The sequence below is a fragment of the Pelodiscus sinensis genome, chromosome 24 (genome assembly GCF_052426305.1).
Source record: "Pelodiscus sinensis isolate ZL-2025 chromosome 24, ASM5242630v1, whole genome shotgun sequence".
Classification (NCBI taxonomy): Eukaryota; Metazoa; Chordata; order Testudines; family Trionychidae; genus Pelodiscus; species Pelodiscus sinensis.
In genome coordinates, this window is record NC_143075.1 from 4,251,263 (window position 1) to 4,271,748 (window position 20,486).

Below are 20,486 nucleotides of genomic sequence, written 5' to 3' on the forward strand. Positions count from 1 at the left end.
TCCATTCCTGGTACCTTCCAAGCTGGAGCGGGTCACGTGGCCCAGTGACCTGTCCCTGTGTCCCCTGCCAGCAGCCATAAGATACTGTCTGGTTTGCAGGTTTCCAGACGCATTCCTCAGGTGTGTATTGGCACCTTGAGAGCCATGGTCCTTGGGGCTCTGCTAATTAGCATAGTCCTTGACTGAACCATCCTTCTTTACAACAGGCAGCCCAGGCCCACTGCTCTGTCTCAGGCAGAGAACATTCCCAATACCAGCCCAGAGCACATATTCCTAACTCCACATACAAACATCACACAAGTACATGTGTAGCATACATAGAATCAGTAGGACATAAGCTTTCATTTGACACGTCACATGGCCCACTTTGTACAGACTATGGGGCAAACACCTCCCCCCCCCCCCGTGGGTGCAGCCGTGATCTGGTTGCTCCCCTTAAAATCCAATAACGTGACACCCCGTCCCAGGCTTTGAGCACTGTCTGTCACCAGGCCAATCTCTTTGATGCAGCCGCATGGTTCTACTGTCCCAAAGTGTAGGCTGTCCTGGAGGCTGGCCTTATAGCACTTTCTGGGGTGGTCTTAGTTCTAAGGTCCTGGTATCAATGCTCCATTGAGAATTGTTCTGGGGAGACCCTCCCAGTGCAGCTGGGCTTTTATCAGCCTGGCCTCAGTGCCTGTAACATTTGGAGAACCTCTAGGTGGGTAATTTTGTTTTGCCAGCAGATCTCCATAATGGCATGGAACAGGCCTCCACTTGCTTGGTATACCATTTATATGGACCTGGGCGTAGGTGTCAAGTGGTCACTCTGTGTGGGAACAAGTCACCTGCTGAGCTGTGTGAAATCTTGCTTATGTGCCCAGAGGTGTTGGACCAGGTACATTTTTACACATCTTTATAAACTAATGGGGAGGAAGAGCAGGCCTTTAGTCGCCACTCCAAAGATCACTCTTCTGGCGTTTGATTTAACAGGTCTAGTTATGACCCGCTAAATGGAACGCTGAGGGCCAATCCAACTGGCACCTGTACTCCTCAGCGCTAAACTCGGCTTAAGATGAGCCGATTCCAACTACGAGTTTATATAAGTGGAGCTGCATACCTTATGCAGAGCTGCCAGGTCTAGTGTAGACCTGGCCTAAATAAAAACAAAGAAATAATAAGAAAAGAATTTCTGCCTCGAAATGTGGACTTTGAAGCATTCCCTAAGTTTAGTCTTGCAGGAGAGAGGGCACGCCTACACAGCAAGGCTAAACTCAAAATAAGCTATGCAACTTGAGCTATGCTAATTGCGTAGTTCAAGTCGAAATAGCTTATTTCGATTTTTGGCGTTGTCTACACAGCAGTTATTTCAAGATAGAGCATTCTTCCCTGGACTTCCCTTACTCCTCCTACAAAAAGGGTTACAGGACTCGGAGTAAGCAGTCCTCCAGCTCGACGTTATTTCGACGTTACATCAAAATAACTGCTTGGCTATGTCTACACTGGTATGATTTTCCGAAAATGCTTTTAACGGAAAACTTTTCCGTTAAAAGCATTTTCAGAAAAATCAAGTCTAGATTGGCGGGATGCTTTTCCGCAAAAGCACTTTTTGTGGAAAAGCATCCGTGGCCAATCTAGACGCGGTTTTCCGCAAAAAAGCCCCGCTCGCCATTTTCGCGATTGGGGCTTTTTTTGCGGAAAACAGTACTATGCTGTTTACACTGGCCCTTTTGCGCAAAAGTCTTTTGGAAAAAGACTTTTGCCCGAACGGGAGCAGAATAGTATTTCCGGAAAAGCACTGATGATTTTACATGAGATCGTCAGTGCTTTTCCAGAAATTCAAGCAGCCAGTGTAGACAGCTGGCAAGTTATTCTGGAAAATCAGATGATTTTGCAGAAAAACTTGCCAGTCTAGACACAGCCCTTGTGTGTAGATGCAGACTATGTTATTTTAGAATAAGATCAGTTATTCCGAAATAACGCTGCTGTGTAGGCATAGCATAGGAAGGAAAGTTACCAAAATGTGGATTACACAGCTAAAATTCAGGAGTGATGGGGACCCCACACCCGACTGCTAACGTGTACCTCCCCCGCAAATGGAAACAGCCACAGTGGACTGAAGGAAACAGGAGTGAAACTGTTTGATGCCAAGTGCCAGGCTGGGAATAGCAGACTGTCGGGGCTATTGAATCAAATAACAGATCTGGCGCTGTGAATCCCCCTGGGATCCCCAGCAAGGGGCTCGGGCTTGGAACGGAGCGCTCTGGCCACCCGCAAGTGAGCTAAATGGCTTGGCACAGTAGGTAAGTCCCTTCCCTGGTAATCAGCGCAGTGCCAGGGAACAGCTGCTTCTCACCCAGGAATTTGTTTTTAATCTTACATGCTCCTTCCCTGTTGGTCTCCAGGGTGCCGAGAGGGAGTCTGCAAACGGAGACATGAAAAATCCTCATTTTCTCCAGCTTTGCTGGGGCTTTGGGGCTCTGACAAGCCTGGGAGTCAAGAGATGTGCTGCTTGCTCCCTCTCCTTTTCCACCCCCATCCCTGGAACATCTCCTCCCTACCCCCGCAGAGGAACAGCTAGGGTCTCGGACCCCCAGGGCCACACGGCAGGAAGTTGCCCTTCCTGCTGGCTTCCTTTTCTGTGGCATCAATTTCCTATCTAATACTGACCCCAAGTGTTTGGGATCTGGGAGATTTAAACAGAATCCGAGAGCTTGCAACACAGTTCTCATCGTTTGACCTGGTCTGCCTTTACCACACCCCGGAGAGAGAGGCACCAAGGAAGAAGGACGCACAGACAAACAGCTGACAAGTCATCTGCCCCAAAGGACTAAAAACAAGTCACTGCTGCTGCAAATTAATCCTGGCCTGGGGGGAAACTAACTTAATTTTCTTAGAGGTGCGGTCCCCTCACAACCAGCCCCCACGTGGGGTGGGGGGGGAGTATTAGGGTGGGGGAGTTGTGATATGACAGCACCTATAAGACATGTAAGTGTGGGGTGGAGGGCTCTCTAGTCACCAGCCGCTTGACACCTCCCCCCCCGCGCAGGCTCTCCATCCACTGGTCCTGCTCCACACTGGGGTCCCGGCTGCCGCCAGCCCTGCACAATCAGGGATTTCCTGCTGCCGCCCTGCACGCCAGAGTCCTAACTGCCAGCCTCCACTTTGGGGGGCAGGAGGAGGAGAAGACCCCACCCCCAGCCACTTTCTCACCGGTGCACCATATCTGGGCGCACTGATTTATTTTCACCTGATCCTGGTTCACCCTGGTCCTCCCCTTGAGAAGGGTCCTCTGCCCTTCTTTTCATGTGCAAGGCTATTTCTGCCTGCCTCTGTCACTTCCACTCCACGCATCTGATGAAGTGGGTCTTTACCCATGAAAGCTTGGGCCCAAATAAATCTGTTAGCCTTTAAGGTGCCACAGGACTCCACATTGTTTTTGCTGGGGACAGAGTCAAGGGATTTGACTTCACTTGGCAACTCCTCCACAGCATTTTCAGTGTAAACTAGGGCAGGCCATTTAACCTGTCTTTGCCTCAGTTTCCCTTCCTCTATACTACAAAAGGAGAGCATGCGGGCTTTCAGATATATTCACTAATGCTTGTGTGGCACTCAGGCACTCCAGTCAGGGGACAATATAAGTAACTACAGTAGACTTCCAATAATCCAGAACCTATGGGATTTAGGTGGTGCCAGATTATCAAATATGCCAGACTATCAGGAGGTACTATAAGCTGGTTATATATATATTGTATATATTATATATTGTATATAAAGTGTTCTTAACCCTTTTTATTATACATACTGTATACAGTATACTGTAATGTTTTAGGTTTTTTAAGCCTTTTTTACCCTTTTTGCTCAATTCAGCTGCTGCCGCTATTACCTTGTGAGTCATTTTTTGCCGAAGCTCACTCACTAGGCTCTTTCCATTTTGATGCCGGACTATCAGGAGTGCCGGACTATTGGAATTTTACTGTAGAAGGATGGAATCATTCAGGTAATGTCAGAGCTTCATCCATCTCAGGCAACCGAAAGTGGCTGAAAAGTGAGTGTTGTCTTGGTGCACTTAGCCATAGTGAAACCAACTGCTAAATGGTGAATAATTTGCAGCAATGCGAACAAAAATGTGCTAGATTCGTATGCTGTGACTTTGGGACCTTTAAGAGTTCGGCTATGGAGTAACATTCGCTGTCATTAATGGGTGGGAATTGCAGGCACCTTGGAATGTTTCAGGAGCCCATAGAGTCTATTTCATTGAAAGTGAGGTGAAATTACGAGAAGACTCCCCACGCGTGGGAATAGCAGGTCTAATGGATGAACTCGGCTTGCATGGCAACCATCATCTTGACTGAAGCTATAACTTGAACCAGCAAACTCCAGCGCTGAAAGCAAAAGTCACGACAGCTTGAACTAAAGATTAACTCAAGCAGCTGGGACTGTTACTAACTGACACTTTTCCGAATCGGGCACAGAAAGGGATGGGAGGCTCACTGTGGGCAAAAGCATCATGCTGATTAGTCGACAGTTCCCTAGTCTTCATGCTCTCACGTTCTTGGTACCCCCCAAATGTTCTTAACAAAGAGGAGCTTGGACACCTTTGCTCAAGATCCTTACTCTCCGATTCAGGAAAGCATCACCAAGTACTTCTGATCGATAATTACTTGGCTTCGGTGGGAGAAACCTTTCAACCGTTAATAGCCATTTCGTTTACAGGCTAAATTCATTCCTTTGACGGCTGTCCCTAATGTTCAGCCAAATGAGCCCAGAAACTTATTAATAAAATAGAGACACTGATGAGTGTGGCAGGCAAAGAGAAATGTGCTACAACAGACTAATTTACACATTCAGTTTCACAGCTTGTACCTAGCTTCACGTTTGATTCCAAACACCCCTTGACTTAAAGGCAAGACAGCTCCCAAATCAGCACTTTTTTCTCTTTTTTTCCTGCCTGCCCAAAGGTTTAAAAAAAAAAAGACACTTTTTAATATCATTGAAAATCCATCCTCTTTTATGCAGAGTTGTGTGCAATTTCTCAAGTCACTTGTCCCCTGAAGAAGTCTGGACGGGTCTCAAAGGGGATCGCCATTCCAGCTCCCTTTCTATGATGCACTCTCTGTGTCATGCTGCAAATGTCTGTTCTGAAGGGTATTAAGGTTACTTCAGAAAAGCTCACGGATCTTCAGCTACAAGAATGCAGAACTGCCATGAATTCTTTGCTTTGCTTTTCACTGCAGATAACCACTGTGACGGGACATTCCATATTCTGCTTGGGAATATGGTTATGCATGTGACATAACTGGAATATGTTTAATGTGACATAGCTCATGTAAGGTATCAGGAAAGGCAGTAATGTACTGAACATGATTATCCCATTGCATGTATCACACCTGTATTTGAAGTTAGAAATAGGAAGTATAAACTTGTGTCATTAATGTAGTCGTGCTAAGTGAGAGCCATCCACATTAAGGGAGCCTGTCTCGGACCCATTTTGAGTCTTCCTTGTACTGCAGGCATGCTATATCGAAATAAGCTATTTCTGAGCATTTCTTCCGGAATAGCTTCTTTTGAAATATGCATGCAGTGTAGATGTACCCTAAGGAACTAAAGGACATTAGGATGCTTTTGGAGGAGGATACAAATTACATTTTGGCTACAGAACAAAACGCAGAAGGACTCCAGAAACAGGACACGAAATCACAGAACAACATAGCAGAGATGTCTCTGAACCACAGTTTAACCCTGAAAACTTTATGCTTCTGAGAAACACATTTCATTTAAATTTTCTTATAGGTAAAATATTACGCTGTTGGTGTCTTTTGTTTCTAAGTCATACATTGTTTTTCACTTTTTTAAGGCCAAGAGGTGTGGACGAGAGCCATTCCCTGAGCGACGGGGACTTAGAGAAGGAAGGTGGATAACAACATCAAACCACTGATTAGTGTTTGTATGGTTTTGAAATCTGCAAATGTATGAAAATTTCGCTGTGAAGAAATCAGCTCTGAGGACATTGATCTGTTTACTTGTCACTCAGGCTATGTCTAGACTGCAGGCTTCTTTCGAAAGAGCCTCTTTCGAAAGATCGCGTCTAGACTGCAGGCGGATCTTTCGAAAGAGAAATCCGCTTTTTCGAAAGAGAGCACCCAGCGAGTCTGGATGCTCTCTTTCGAAGACGGCCTCTTTACATTGAAGAGGAACTTTCGAAAGAAGGCGTTCTTCCTCGTGAAACGAGGTTTACCGCCATCGAAAGAAAAGCCGCGTTCTTTCGAAATAATTTCGAAAGAACGCAGCTTGAGTCTGGACGCAGGGGAAGTTTTTTCGGGAAAAGGCTACTTTTCCCGAAAAAACCCCTGAGTCTGGACACGGCCCCAGAGGTGTAGCGAAGGGTGTGCAGGGGGGGCAATTGCCCCCAGGTGCCACACTAGGGGGGCCCTGGGCCGGGGTGAGAGCGTGCGCACGCTGTGCAGGCTCACCTGGCATGAGCGGCGAGTTCTATGGCCGTCTCCCCTGGCTGTGGGCTGTCCCTGCCATGCGCAGCATTCAGTCGGCTCCCCCTTGCCTGTGCACGCTGCACACGGCAGGGATAGTCCGGGGGGGAGGGATGGCCATAGAACTCGCTGCCCATGCCAGCGTTCAGTCGGCTCCCCCTTGCCTGTGCACGCTGCGCACGGCAGGGATAGTCCGGGGGGGAGGGATGGCCATAGAACTCGCTGCCCATGCCAGCGTTCAGTCGGCTCCCCCTTGCCTGCACACGCTGCGCAGCATTTGCAGGTGACCGGGAAGATGCCCGGGCGTGACGTGACGTCACAGCCTGGGACTTTAAAAGTGTTCGGTGCCGCGTGGTGCCGGCCTAGCTTCCAATTCAGAGTCCAGGGACTTTTGGGGCCCGAGTGCAGACTCCGGTCCCGCAAGTGGAAGGCAGAAGGTACAGCAGGGCAGAGCAGGGGGAAAACTAGGGGGAAGCGGTGGGAGAGTAAGGGGCTTGTGTGGAGGGGGGAAGGGAGAGGAAGGGACTTGTGTGGAGGTGGAGGGGAGAGGGAAGATACAAATGGCAGGGGGCCAAGTGCAGACAATGAGGAAAAGGGCAGGAGGGGAGGTGTCAGTGGGAGGGGGGACAGGGTAATGCTGGGAGAGATGAGATGAGGAGAGAAGAGAAGAGGAGAGGAGAGGGGAAGGGCATTGGAGGCTAGAGGGGGAGGTGCTGGGAGAAGGCTTGAAAGAAGGGGTGGGTATGAGAAAGGTGAGGGTGGGATGAGGTTTACCGGGGCTGCCGACAAAGGGCTTTGATGTCGGCAGGGGAGCGTTCAGACTAGCGCGCTAAGTGGACAAACAGCTGATCAGCTGTTTGTCGGCTCAGTGCGGCAGCCATGTAAATTTAAATGAAGCCGCGATCATTTAAATCGCGGCTTCATTTGACTTTGCCAAAACAACAAATCTACATGTCGACGGAGTCATGTAGTTTAGACGTACCCCTACAGGACATTTAGGGGTAAATTAGAGCTAAATGCCAGCTCAGAACACTGCAAGCCAGGACTGGTGGGTTTTTTACAGGACCTAAAGGAAACCGGACGCATGGCAAGCAGACATCTGGCTAACTAAAATTATGCCAGACCACAGATGTTGCTGGATCAGAGAGTGCCAGATTAGAGAGGTTCAACCTGTATTCTTGATCCATTAAAACAAGAAAAAGCAGATGTGTAATTTAGTATGAATCCAGAACTCACTGAAGTCAATGGGGAGTCCTTGCATAGACTTAAGTGGACTTTGGATAGGGCTCCAACTGTTACCCAGCACATGTGCTCTGGGCATGGAAACATAGTCAGTTACAAACCACAGATACCAATAATTACTCAAAATGATAAAATAATTATTATTTTTTAAATAACTACATACTTCAATGTAGGTGTTGCATTCCTTGCTTCACATCAATTCATCTCATATTATTGGTGTCACTGGAATCCTCAAAGTTAAACAGATTTGAGTTACTAACATACTTTGTTCCCTGTGGGGTGCAAAAATGAACTCAGGCAAATCTGAATAAGTCCCTAATGGCACATATTATAAATCAAACAACAGTTACAGAAAGGAGGTGCTGTGGGAAGGGAAAAGGATCTGTAATGTTTGTAACTGATGGAGCGAGAAGGCAAAATTTGTGTTTTTCGAAACATCAGCCCACTGGGGAGCAACATAAAGCAAGATTCTTCATTTTTATAAAAAGGTGATTTTAACATAGTCCTGTCTCTGGGCAAAATTCTCCACTCCCAGCTGCACTGCCAGTCTCCAATGAATTTTTATTCATAATTAGCATCAATTGCTGCTCCACATACAAAATGTGCAGTAGAGACTAGGGATGTAAAATCCTGTTTAATTGCCACTTTTAAAAAACGAGTAGTCCTGTGGCTCCTTAGAGACTAACAAATATATATAGGTAGTATCATGAGCTTTCATGGGCACAACCCACTTCTTCAGATGAAATGATCTTGAGACATTTCATCTGAAGAAGTGGGTTTTGCTCACAAAACTCATGATACTATCTATACATATTTGTTAGTCTCTAAGGCTATGTCTAGACTACATCCCTCTTTCGAAAGAGGGATGTAAATTAGACAGATCAAAATTGCAAATGAAGCTGGGATTTGAATTTCCCGTGCTTCATTTGCATAATGGCGGCCACGTGTACTTTCGAAAAAGGGCTTTTTGAAAATGAAATCGCCATCTAGACGCGGTTCTTTCGGGAAAAAAACCCTTTTTCAAAAGATCCTGTAAACCTCATTTTCTGAGGAGTACAGGATCTTTTGGAAAAGGGGGGGATACGAAAAAACCGCATCTAGTCGGCGGTTTCACTTTCGAAAAGCTCTTTTTTGAAAGAACATGTGGCCGCCATTATGCAAATGAAGTGCAGGAAATTCAATCCCAACTTCATTTGCAATTTCGATATGTCTAATTTACATCCCTCTTTCGAAAGAGGGATGTAGTCTGGACATGACCTAAGATGCCACAGGACAACTCTTTTTTAAAAAAAAATTGTTTTTAAAGTTACAGACTAACACAGCTACCCCTCTGAGACCCATTTAATTGGTTAACCTGTTAAACGTGAAGTTTAACCAGTTAACCAATTAAGGGTGCTCCAGCTCAGCTGGGATGAAGCACCCATTCAGTCCCTCTCCCATCCCCCTCACCTCCCGCCACAGGCAGGGGCTGCTCCAGCCTGGCCTGAGCAACCCCTGCCTATAGGGGTGGGGGGTGCCGCTCCAGCCCTGCTGCAGACAGGGGCTGCTCCGGAAGCCCAGGGCAACCTCTGCCTGTGACACACGGGGCCCACCAGGAACAGGGCTGCTCCAGCCCTCACCAGTTAACGGAACTCATAAGCATCATCCATTAAGGGTGACGATTACTGGTTAACCAGTTAACCTTTCACATCCCTTCTAGGAACCCAGAAGACAGAGAAGAAATCTGCCCTTTTACTATTATATCCCCTTTAAATCTCTTGTTACGCCTTAAATCATCTCCCAAAATATAATTGTTTTGTTTGTCTGCAAACTTTTGATCCTCCTTGCTTTCAGAAAGGGGATTCTATGTAAAGCATTAGCCATAATATTGAAATGTCAGGTATTCAAACAACATGTATGCCCCCCAGGACATATAAGTTTAATTTAAAATCATGGCATTTTTCTAAAACAATAAAGGTTGGGTTCTTTTTGCTTTCTGTGCTCTGAGCTTATTTAGGGGTCACATTTTCAAGCTTGTCTCCACAACCTTGAAACCTATGGATTGGCTAAATGGACTGTAAAATGGATAGAAAGCTGGCTAGACTGTCGGGTCTAGTGGGTAGTGATCAATGGCTCAATGTCAGGTTGGCGGTCAGTTTCTAGTGGAGTGCCCCAAGGTTCGGTTCTAGGACTGGTTTTGTTCAATATCTTTATTAATGACCTGGATGAGGGGATGGATTGCATCCTCAGCAAGTTTGCAGATGACACTAAGGTAGGGGGAGAGGTAGATATGCTGGAGGGCAGGAATAGGGTGACCTGGACAGATTAGAGGATTGGGCCACAAGAAATCTGATGAGGTTCAACAAGAACAAGTGTAGAGTCCTGCACTTGGGACAGAAGAATCCCAAGCATTGTTACAGGCTGGGGACTGAATGGCTAAGTAGCAGTTCTACAGAAGAGGACTTGGGAATTACAGTGGACGAGAAGCTGGATATGAGTCAACTGTGTGCCCTTGTAGCCAAGGCTAATGGCATATTAGCTTGCATTAAGAGGAGCATTTCCAGCAGATCCAGAGAAGTGATTCTTCCCCTTTATTCAGCTCTGGTGAGGCCACATCTGGAGTATTGTGTCCAGTTCTGGGCCCCCAAGTACAGGAAGGATGTGGACGCATTGGAGAGGGTCCAGCGGAGAGTGACCAAAATGATTAGGGGGCTGGAGCACATGACCTATGAGGAGAGACTGAGGAAGTTGGGTTTGTTCAGTCTGCAGAAGCGAAGAGTGAGGGGGGATTTGAGAGCAGCCCTCAACTTCCTGAAGGGAGGTTCCAAAGAGCCTAGAGAAAGGCTGTTCTCAATAGTGATGGATGGCAGAACAAGGAGCAATGGTCTCAAGTTATAGTGGGAGACATCTAGGTTGGATATTAGGAAAAATTATTTCACTAGGAGGGTGGTGAAGCACTGGAATGGGTTACCTAGGGAAGTGGTGGAATCTCCATCCCTAGAGGTTTTTAAGTCTTGGCTTGACAAAGCCCTGGCTAGGTTGATTTATTTGGGATTGGTCCTGCCTTGGGCAGGGGGCTGGTCTTGATGACCTCCTGAGGTCTCTTCCAGCTCTATGAATCTATGGGTATGTCTACACTGTCACCCTAGTTCAAACTAGGGTGGCTAATGTAGGCATTCGAGCTTGCAAATGTAGGCACGGACTAGGTAGTTCGAAGTAAAGCAATGAGGAGTAATGGTAGTTCGAATTAGGAGCTTTAATTCGAACTACCTAGTCCGTACCGCGTGTAGCCGCGGGCAGGGAGTTCAAACTACGGGGCATTTAAAAATGGCAGCGCCCAGGAACATGAAAATAAAGCCCAGGATATTTAAATCCCAGGCTTCATTTGAAAGCCTACATTAGCCAGGCTTCATTTGCAAGTCTACATTTAAATCCTAGGCTTCATTTGAATGCCTGCATTAGCCACCCTAGTTCAAATACCCTTAGATTCTAACCACAAGGAACTAGACATTTACTATACTTTAAATTAAAGCTGTGATTCCCACAAACTGCCATAACTCCAAGAACTGTTGCTTTGTGAGCAGTACCCATCCTTTCAGAACTCCCACAAGATGGCAACATTGAGGAAGGTATCAAATATCTTCTCAAACAGCCAAATCATTATCTATGAAATCTCATTATTTTTAAGCCAATCTCATGATTTTTTTTTTTGAGTAGGTGAGGCTGCCTCATGATTTCGTAAAGCTTGTAATTGGCAATAGTGACCTCTCTGGGCATGATCTCTCCTCCCAGCCATGGAAACAGTTGTGGAGAATTCCTCCATGAGCGTGCACATAATTAGGCTTGGAGAAAACAAGATTTTTATGGATAAGCATCAGCAATGTTCCCTGTAATCTTTTCCATCCATGTGCAGAATAAATGGTATGTGCCCTGAGGCATGTGCAAACACGCACCACTACTAGAAACAAAAAACTTAGCTCTGGATGTTCTGCTAATCAGCGGGCAGCCCTTGACTCTCTCCTGAGTGGCCGCACAAGCTCACAGATTACAGGGAACACTGATCCCTCAGTAAACATTGATTTCACCATAATAGAAAAGGATGAAAAATATTTCCAACGATAATGAAAATGTACAGCTAGGGAAAGGAAGGAAATTGCTTCTTGAGAACTTAGTTGGAGTGTGATTTGTGGCTATTTACTTTGCAAAGTTTGACATGTGGTGTGTTGACAATGGCTGTCTAAGGCTATAAAGCAGCAATAGTCTACCTAGGCTAGTGAGCGAGCTGCATGAGTGGCCGTCTTTCATCTCAGTGGGCCACAAGATTGTGGTAACCAAGACGGTCTCCCAGGATAGGGTACTTTTGCTCACTGTGCTTGCACACCTTCAATTTGCAGCATGTGTTGACTAAACCGTAGCACCGCTGTGATGGGACGCAGAGGGAGCACAGCTCTCCAGTCAAGTGTGTCCAGTCAGCCCGCACCTCCCTTCACAGTGCCCGTTCTTTACTGCGTGGCACTTTAGTAGCCAGCTGTATGAAAAAAATAGGTGGACAGAAAGCAGTGGCATGTGACAACTCTGCTCGTGGGCCACGGTGAACCAAACGCTTTGTGGGCCACGCAGAGCCCGGTGGGCTGCTTATAGCCCCATGGGCCACAGGCTGCCCACTTAGCTCCCTGCATCTCAGCTTCCACTGTTAGTGACCGGTCTGTGGCCAGCCATGTGCAAATGCGCGTAACCCAGTCAACGTGCCCAGCGGCTCAGGCAGCAGCGCTGGGGCGGGCGGCTCCCGGGGAGCCGGTGGGCGCTGGGAGCAGCTTTGCAGCCGGCACAGGTACCAGGAGCCTGCCAGGGACCCTGAAGGTTAAGGGCTGTTACCCTGCCACATCCCCCTCTCTGCACCCCAATGTCCCACCCCGACACTGCAGGCCCCTTAGCACCTGCGAGCGGCACCCACCCTGGGGCTAAGAGCCCTCGGCCCCCACGTGCTCGGGGCGGTGCCCCGCACAAAGATGGCGCTGACGGTTGGCCCGCCCCTCGTGCGTGCCCCGCACAAAGATGACGCCCGCTCCCTGCGTGTCTGGTCCTCGGCCCGCTCCTTACGTTCTGAGCGCCCCGCACAAAGATGGCGCCCGCTCCCTGCATGTCTGGCCTCGGCCCGCTCCTTACGTTCTGAGCGCCCCGCACAAAGATGGCGCCCGCTCCCTGCGTGTCTGGCCCCGGCCCGCTCCTTACGTTCTGAGCGCCCCGCACAAAGATGGCGCCCGCTCCTTACGTTCTGAGCGCCCCGCACAAAAATGGCGGCCGCTGCGTGAGGGGCGGTGCGGGCGCGGGGAATGCGGTGACGAGCAGCGGCCGGGGCAGGGAAGGCAGCGGGAGCGGGGCTCGCCCAGAGCCGCCCCCTCCTCGGCGTCCGATGAGGACCCGAAAGGTGAGGAAGGGCCGAGCTGCCTTGGGGCTGCCCGGTCAGAGCTCCCCCCCCAGCGCCACACGGACCCTCACAATCGCCCCCTCCCCCAACCGTCTACCCCGCACAGAGCCCCTCCCCCAGCCCTGCGCGCGCGGAGACCCCGCCCCCCGCAGCGCCTCCAAACGGCCGCCCCTGCAGAGCGCCCCCTGCGCCTCCCCCCGCCCAGCTACCCCCGCGCCCCCCACAGCTACAGCCCCCGCCACCCCAAAGATCCACCCACCCGGGCGCCTCCAGCCAGCCCCCCGCTACACCGCCTCAGCTGCCCCCCGCGCCCACACAGCTCCCCCGACCAGCCTCCCCCGAATCACACCCACAGATCTCTTGCAGCCAGCATCACCCCTGCACCCCACAGCGCGCCAGCCTCCTCCCCAAGATCCCCAATACCCCCAGCCAGCTACCCCTTTGCACAACAGAGACCCCTAGTCCTCTGCAAAGCGACCCCCCAGAGCTCTTCCAGCCAGCTGCCCTCCTCATGTTACAGGAAGCCCCAGTCCCTCCCCCAAATGCCCCAAACAGAGCTCCCCCAACCGGTTCCCCCCCTTTGTGCCACTCGGGACCCCAGCCCTCCCCCCAGTGCCCCTTCCTCCATAGAGCTCCCCTAACCAGTATCCCACCCCATGCCACACAGAGTTCCTCCACTGCATCACACAGAGCCCCAGCCTCCCCCAAAGAGGGCCCTCTCCACTCCCACCCAGAGCCCGGTGTGCTCTTTGCCCCCACAGACTGCCCTAACAAGAGCCTTCCCAGAGTCCCCCAGGGTGCGATCTTTGCGCACTGGTGGGGTTCTGTGGCCTTTTTCGCTGCCTGAGACTGGCTTCCTACCCGTGTGTCCTGCAAGTCTTAACCATTTGCAAGTCCCAGTCCAGTGGTGAGGAGTTTGAACCTCCTGCTGCCCCTTACATACATGGAGAGTGGGTTCTACCCTGCAGTTCTGGAGAGCTCTGTCATGGCCGTTTGGATGCCTACCATGATATTTTCTGAGATTTCTTGTTGCTGGAAGAGATGCTTCTCCTGCTGAAGGTGTCACAAAACCCCCACTTCCTCTTCTGGATTGTAAAATTGCATTTGGTTTAGCTTGCAGATGGAGTGCCAACTTCAGCACGCCAGAAGGGTGGAAACCATGCAGCCACCCAATTTTCATCTCCTCAAGAGGTTGATCTTTGCAAATCTACAAAAACAGTGTGTCTGGTAGGAAAAACCTGTGACTTTTGCTGCCTGAGTTGTTTGAAGAACATTACTTACATTCATTTTGCAATGAGCTGTTAACTTTGGAATATTATTTAGGGGATGTTTTGACTTTTAGTAAGGCCATCAAAATAATATGTTGAGCAAAATGTTTTTATTATATTATTACAGAGGCAAAGTGGTTGAAGTAATATTTTTAATTGGACCAATTTCTGTTAGTGAGAGAGACTAGCTTTTGAGCCACACAGAGCTCTTCTTTCAGGTCTGTTAAAGGTTCTAGATGTTACCGCTAACTGTTAAGGGACCATTCGGCAGAAGTGATCACCTCGCTCACCTTGTCTTGGTAATATCCTGGGACTGACATGGTTACAACTAAATGTTACTTAGTGTACACATAGGCTGTGTCTAGACTGGCCACTTTTTCCGGAAAAGCACTGACGATCTCATGTAAGATTGTCAGTGCTTTTGCGGAAATACTATGCTGCTCCCGTTCGGGCAAAAGTCTTTTTCCGAAAAACTTTTGCGCAAAAGGGCCAGTGTAGACAGCAAAGATTTGTTTTCCGCAAAAAAGCCCCGATCGCAAAAATGGTGATCGGGGCTTCTTTGCGGAAAAGCGTCCAATCTAGACGTGCTTCTCTGAAAATACTTTTAACGGAAAACTTTTCTGTTAAAAGCATTTCCAGAGAATCATGCCAGTGTAGACGTAGCCATAGTTATGCCGAGAGCAAGGATAGATGGACATAAACTTGCTTAACAGACATGCCTTGTATTAGAAATTAATATTCTATATGTCGATATATTAAACATTCATCACTGTGATTGTTCATGTATCTGCTTGTTAATATGGATGTCTCAGGAATTAGAGGTACTGCCGATCAGATATAGCTACATTTAATTCCTCAAGTTACTTCAGGGTATGGCAGAGGTGTGCAGTTTTTTTGAACATGCAAGCAGTAATACCTAACTGCAAAAAATGCAGTGGCACCTTTTTCTTTTCACTCTAAAAACCAGGTTTTTGCATATTATGTTTATACTGCAGTTGAACTGTCTACGTTTTTATCATCATAAAACCTTGGAAATGGTTCTAAGGAAAATAGCATACTATAGTGCAACACACTGGAAGTGAGATCCTGACTTCCTGTTGGTTACTGTACTGGCTAAAAAAATTATGGGGAAAAAACCTCTAGTAATGTGCAGTTGTATCTTGCAGTTTATAGTGGTAACTTATTTTTCCTCACTTACAGTATTGTGGTTTATAATGGCAATAATGAATAGTTAGGGCATTTTCCGGTCAGTTAATGACTGGTGAGGTTAATGACTCCATTCCTTCAGCAAGTCACTAATTGCTAGGAAATAATGTGTCCTCCCCAGCAATCATTATTACTTTAATGTATGTGCAATGTGGCCTACTTATGGCTGCTGTGGGAACCACAGTTTTTTCTGAGGTTTAAAATCTGTTTAAACAATGCAGAAAGGGTTTGTTTTGTTTTTTACATCTAACTATAAACAGTTACAAAATGAGCATCAGTGTGATAGATTTAGCTTGAGAATTTGTTAAAGAATACCTTTTCAGACTCACTATATTTGTATTTTATTATATGGCCATGCAAAAAACACAATTGAGGGAACAAGTTTATACACTGTGGAGTCAGTTTTCTGGGTTTGTTCACAGCATAAAGGGCAATGTGTTTATGTACTGTTTTGTGAACTCCTATATAATCGTCATCTCATAAAATAAGGTGTATAAAGTTCGTTCTGTTATGGTAACTGTAAATAACATTGTCAAAAAAATCTGATGATTGGTAATTATTCACTTGGTATGTTAGTTCTGTGTTTTCCATGGGAAGATGATTCCAAATGGTGATGAAATGTTTGTAATTTTCTGAAATGTAATTGTCAAATTTTAAACACACTGTTAATCATAAAATCAGTTTTCCTTAGAGGTATAGCTTTGGATCAAATTGCAGCCTCTTAGAGAACACCCAGGTTACGTCTACATTGCGCTTTCTTGTGCAAGAACAAATGCAAATGAGGCGTGGCAATAAATATTGCTGTGCCTCATTTGCATATTTAATGAGCCACCATTTGCGCAAAGGGCTTTTGCACAAGGAGCAATCTACTCCTTCTTGTGCAAAAGCTCCCTCCTGTGCAAGAGCAGTTCTGCCTGAAAATAAGCAGCAGAACAGCTCTTGCGCAAGAGGGGATTTTTGCACAAGGAGCAGTGTAGAGTGCCCCTTCTTGCACAAAAGCCCCTTGTGCAAAAATGGCTGCTCATTAAGTATGCAAAGGAGATGAGGCAATATTCATTGCCGTGCCTTATTTGCATATGTTCTTGCTCAAGAGAGCGCAATGTAGACATAACCCCAGCGCTCACTTCATTAAGCTGATCACCTTCATATCAAACTTGTCACTAACATCTAGTGAAATTTGTTCAAAATAGACCTTGAATTTTCTTTCTTTGTGATAGGCTTCTTCACACAAAGCAGCTGACAGACGCCCTTCAAAGAGGCTCAGATGTGAAAAAAATAGTCTAGTGAAACTGGACTTACAAGAGCTTGTATCTGGAAATGGAAATATTCCCCTACTGAAAGAACCAACAGAAACTTCTGATGAGGCTCAACATTTGGGAGACTCAGTTGACCCCAATATGAAGCCTTTACACAGTAAAAGCAAAAGTGCTCCAAAAAATGAAGAGATACAGGGGGATGATGATGTTGTTTCCATAAAGCCATCTGCACTGAAGGGAAATAGCTGCCAACCAAAAAAAGAGGAAGGTGAAACTTTCCTGCAAAACCATATCCCAAATGTGGAAGAGGAGAGCAGCTGTGGAACTGCATTTTCAGATGAAGCTGGGCTAGAGACCCTGGAAAAACCAATACAATTGGATAATAGTGCCTTCTTAGACGAGGACAGTAACCAGCCAATGCCGGTGGACCGATTCTTTGGAAACATTGAGTTCATGCAGGTAAGAATAAAACTCTGAAGTGTATTTTGTTAATTCTGCTCTTATGAACTCCTGTCTAGCCTTTAAGTCTGTATGTCCAAAGAGTGTTAAAGTAAATTTGACCAATATTGACACGCTATTAGAGAAACATCTTGATCTATTGGATAGAGCTGGTTGAAAATCTTTCAACTGAACAATTTGCTGGGATTTTTTTTTTAAAGCCGTTTCATCTAAAATGGCATTTTTCAGGAACTGTTGATTTTGAGAGGAAAATGTCTAAATGTTTTTTTGAGCTTTATCATTTTGTTTTGATAAGGTGAAACTTCATTTCAATATCAAGGTTTTTACTTTTTTAAGTATAAGATGATCATATTTCATATTCTAATATAACACCCAAACATTTTGACCTCAGTAAAACAGTGTTTCAGTGGTTCTGATTGGTATTTTTAAGATATTTCTACTACATCAGCTCTACTAATGGATTGAGTGGATTTTGAGTTCTATTCTCAGATCCACCACTGACACATTGTAGTCTTGAACTCCATATACTTTTTTTTTCCCCACAGCTGTTTAATAATGAATAATACTTAACCATCACACAGGGGCAATGTGGGGATTTTTTGGTGGAGCACTTTTCCCAATACTTTTTACCCAAGTATTAAAAAAAAAAAAGGCAGATATGTTTTGCTCTGAGCATGAGTTCATGTAAGTAGTTTGTGTAGATTCACCTCAGATTGCTTCTGCTTTTACTTAAGACCTATGTGAATACTGTCAGCTATAGGAGGGTATATGTTAAGCATATACCAGCTGTATAAAGTTATGTGAAATATCTGTATGAGATGGGTGTTTTGGTTGCTACAACAGCTGGCTTTTGTTAATATCTCCTCTTTCTTAAAGGATCTCCCAGCAGCTGCACTCACGTGCACTGCAATGAGCAGGCGAGAACTTAGAAAGCTGCACTTCATTGCAAAGGAGGACGACGACGATGATGCACTTTAAGCACAGAATGCAAAAAAGATGAAACCTTTAAAATTGTCTATTTTTCTAAGTCTGTTAAAATAATTAGTGATCCTGTTACACTTACCCATCCTACCCGTTATATTTCATTGGCATGACATCTTTCTACAAATGCCTTTCCTAGAGAGAGACTTTCTATGGGAATCCTAGACAAAATGCAAAACCACAAAGTTGAATGTGTAAGTGGGCAAGTGCCTTTACTAGAGACTGGAAGTATGAAGTCTGCAGGATTTAGAAGCCATATCTACTGATTTACCAGTTTAACAGACTTAAAAGACTTGTGACTAAGCAATTGTACTTTATCTCCTTTTGTTGTGAAGAGGACTGGCAAACAGAGCATTATGTAAATCTGAGCTCATACAACACAGGTCGCAGTGAGCTAACAGTGATCTTCTTAAAAAGAAAATCTTCAAATCAAAATGTGACTAACTCATTTGTATTATTATTGTATGATGTTCTTCATAGGTGCCTGGTAAGAAAGCTTCTGGTACCCAGTACCTAAGAGGGAGTCCATCCTGTATTCCTTATGTTTAGTGTTATACTATTTGTTTACTTCTGAATCTATTTGTTTATTTCTGAATCTAATCAATTTAACTTACAAACCATTACATTGCAGTTCTGTTGGGAAAACCGACTCTGTGCAAATGTCATTGTGGGTTTGTTTTTGTTTCTAGATGACCAGATATGCTTATTTTACAAACGAATATGAGCGCTTTACTCTGTCCATTCAACAAACTCCACCTGTCACCCGAGAGACAAGCTGGGCTTTCATTCCTTCACATGTATTACCCGCTGTAAAAATACTGCAGGATAAATATTTCCCTCATTCATACCTATGGAACCTTACTCTCTTTCTTCAGTTGGTGTACACAGCTATTACTGATGGAAGCTCAGTAAACAATTGTGTTAATGCTCAAGAAAGAATAAAAACTAATCTCTGAGCTTTTTTCAACAAGTTAGAAATAGGTGAATTGGAGCTGACCATATAGAATAAGGTTGGTCTGCCTGATTTTCCCAGGTTGTAATGGTTTTGGGAAATGAGCAGTTTCAGTTGCCTTCATGAAAATTATTTAATCTAAAACTAAGAACACTTCATCGAAAGTAGTAATTAGGTAATAAGCTTCAAGATCTTTATTTTTTAACTTTGAATACTTGTTTCCTACTTTTCTAGAAATATAGAGAACATTTCAGCAGATGGCTTACATAAATATTCATTTCTAGTGCTATTGCCTATTAAGCATTCACATATAAGCTGAACAAATTGTATAGGGTATATTCATTGACTTATTTTCATTTCATTGGATATGCTATTACTGTCAACGTCTTACTGCTTTCCTCTTTTCTAATGCAGTAATATGAAGGCATTTAAAATAGTGTGGCTATGGTTTAACAAATATTGCTGTAACCCCAATAACTCTGCACTTCAGGGTTTTGGAGATTTATATTTGAACCTCAAATGTCTGTTCAGGTCGAATAAGATTTTAATGGCATCTTAAAAGATATGAAATTATTTAGGGGACATAGTACATAGATCACATTACTACATTGGTTAGCAGGTTAAGAAAAGGATCTTCATTATGACATCTTCACAAATATTGTCCTGAAGTAAATGTGTAATTTCCTATTTACAAGGTATTAAAACAGTTACACATTACTATGCAGTTGTTTTGATTTTATTAAGTATGTTTAAAAATTAATGGGGACAGTACCTATTGCAACAGGTATAGCCCTGCTTTGAAAAGGTACTGACTCAGGCATTCAGCAGTGCTGCTGTCCAGTTATTTTTGGAGTTTGTTACTCACCTTGAAGAGGCCCCTTGAGATAGGAGATAAGGCAGGTATGTTGTACCGAGTGTTTCACAAAAGCTAAATATACAACTTTGTGCCTAACAATATTATTCTAGCCTGATCAATTTATATTTCACACTATCAGAAGGGGGTCTTAGTTCATTTGATTGTGCCCTAGTTGCTTGTACATGCCCTGTCTCTCCTTTATGGTTATACTCAAAGCAAAAGATGCCGAAACGTTCTTTATTAAACATATAAAAATGCATTGTTTTACATTTACATAGTTCCTGAGAATTTGGTTGACATAAGGTCGTCATTTTAAAAAAAAAAATCATTCACAGTTTACTGCATAATTAAGAGAGAGAGAAGAGCACAGCTGAATTGACACTTACAAAAGA

At 45.4% G+C, this 20,486-nt stretch overlaps 1 protein-coding gene and 1 long non-coding RNA gene across 4 annotated transcripts; one reads left to right on the forward strand and one right to left on the reverse strand.

The window, feature by feature from the left end:
* Positions 1 to 1,706: 1,706 nt before the first annotated feature.
* Positions 1,707 to 12,926, reverse strand: LOC112546071 (uncharacterized). Of its 2 annotated transcripts, none has more exons than XR_003089700.3 (4): positions 12,789 to 12,926; positions 12,070 to 12,216; positions 7,873 to 7,939; positions 1,707 to 5,245 (listed from the first exon to the last, which is right to left on the reverse strand). It is a non-coding gene; the product is annotated as an uncharacterized LOC112546071 (long non-coding RNA). The 2 variants fall into 2 exon arrangements; XR_003089699.3 differs by having other exon boundaries at positions 7,873 to 7,981.
* Positions 12,927 to 12,942: 16 nt separating this feature from the next.
* On the forward strand, positions 12,943 to 19,955 carry C24H1orf174 (chromosome 24 C1orf174 homolog). Of its 2 annotated transcripts, XM_075906616.2 has the most exons (4): positions 12,943 to 13,116; positions 14,230 to 14,343; positions 16,808 to 17,305; positions 18,182 to 19,955. In XM_075906616.2, the coding sequence occupies exons 1-4, from the start codon at positions 12,943 to 12,945 to the stop codon at positions 18,281 to 18,283; spliced, it is 888 nt and encodes a 295-aa protein (XP_075762731.2). In that variant the 3' UTR covers positions 18,284 to 19,955. The 2 variants fall into 2 exon arrangements, with proteins under 2 accessions (XP_075762731.2, XP_089629334.1); XM_089773208.1 differs by lacking the exon at positions 14,230 to 14,343.
* The last annotated feature ends 531 nt before the right edge of the window (positions 19,956 to 20,486 follow it).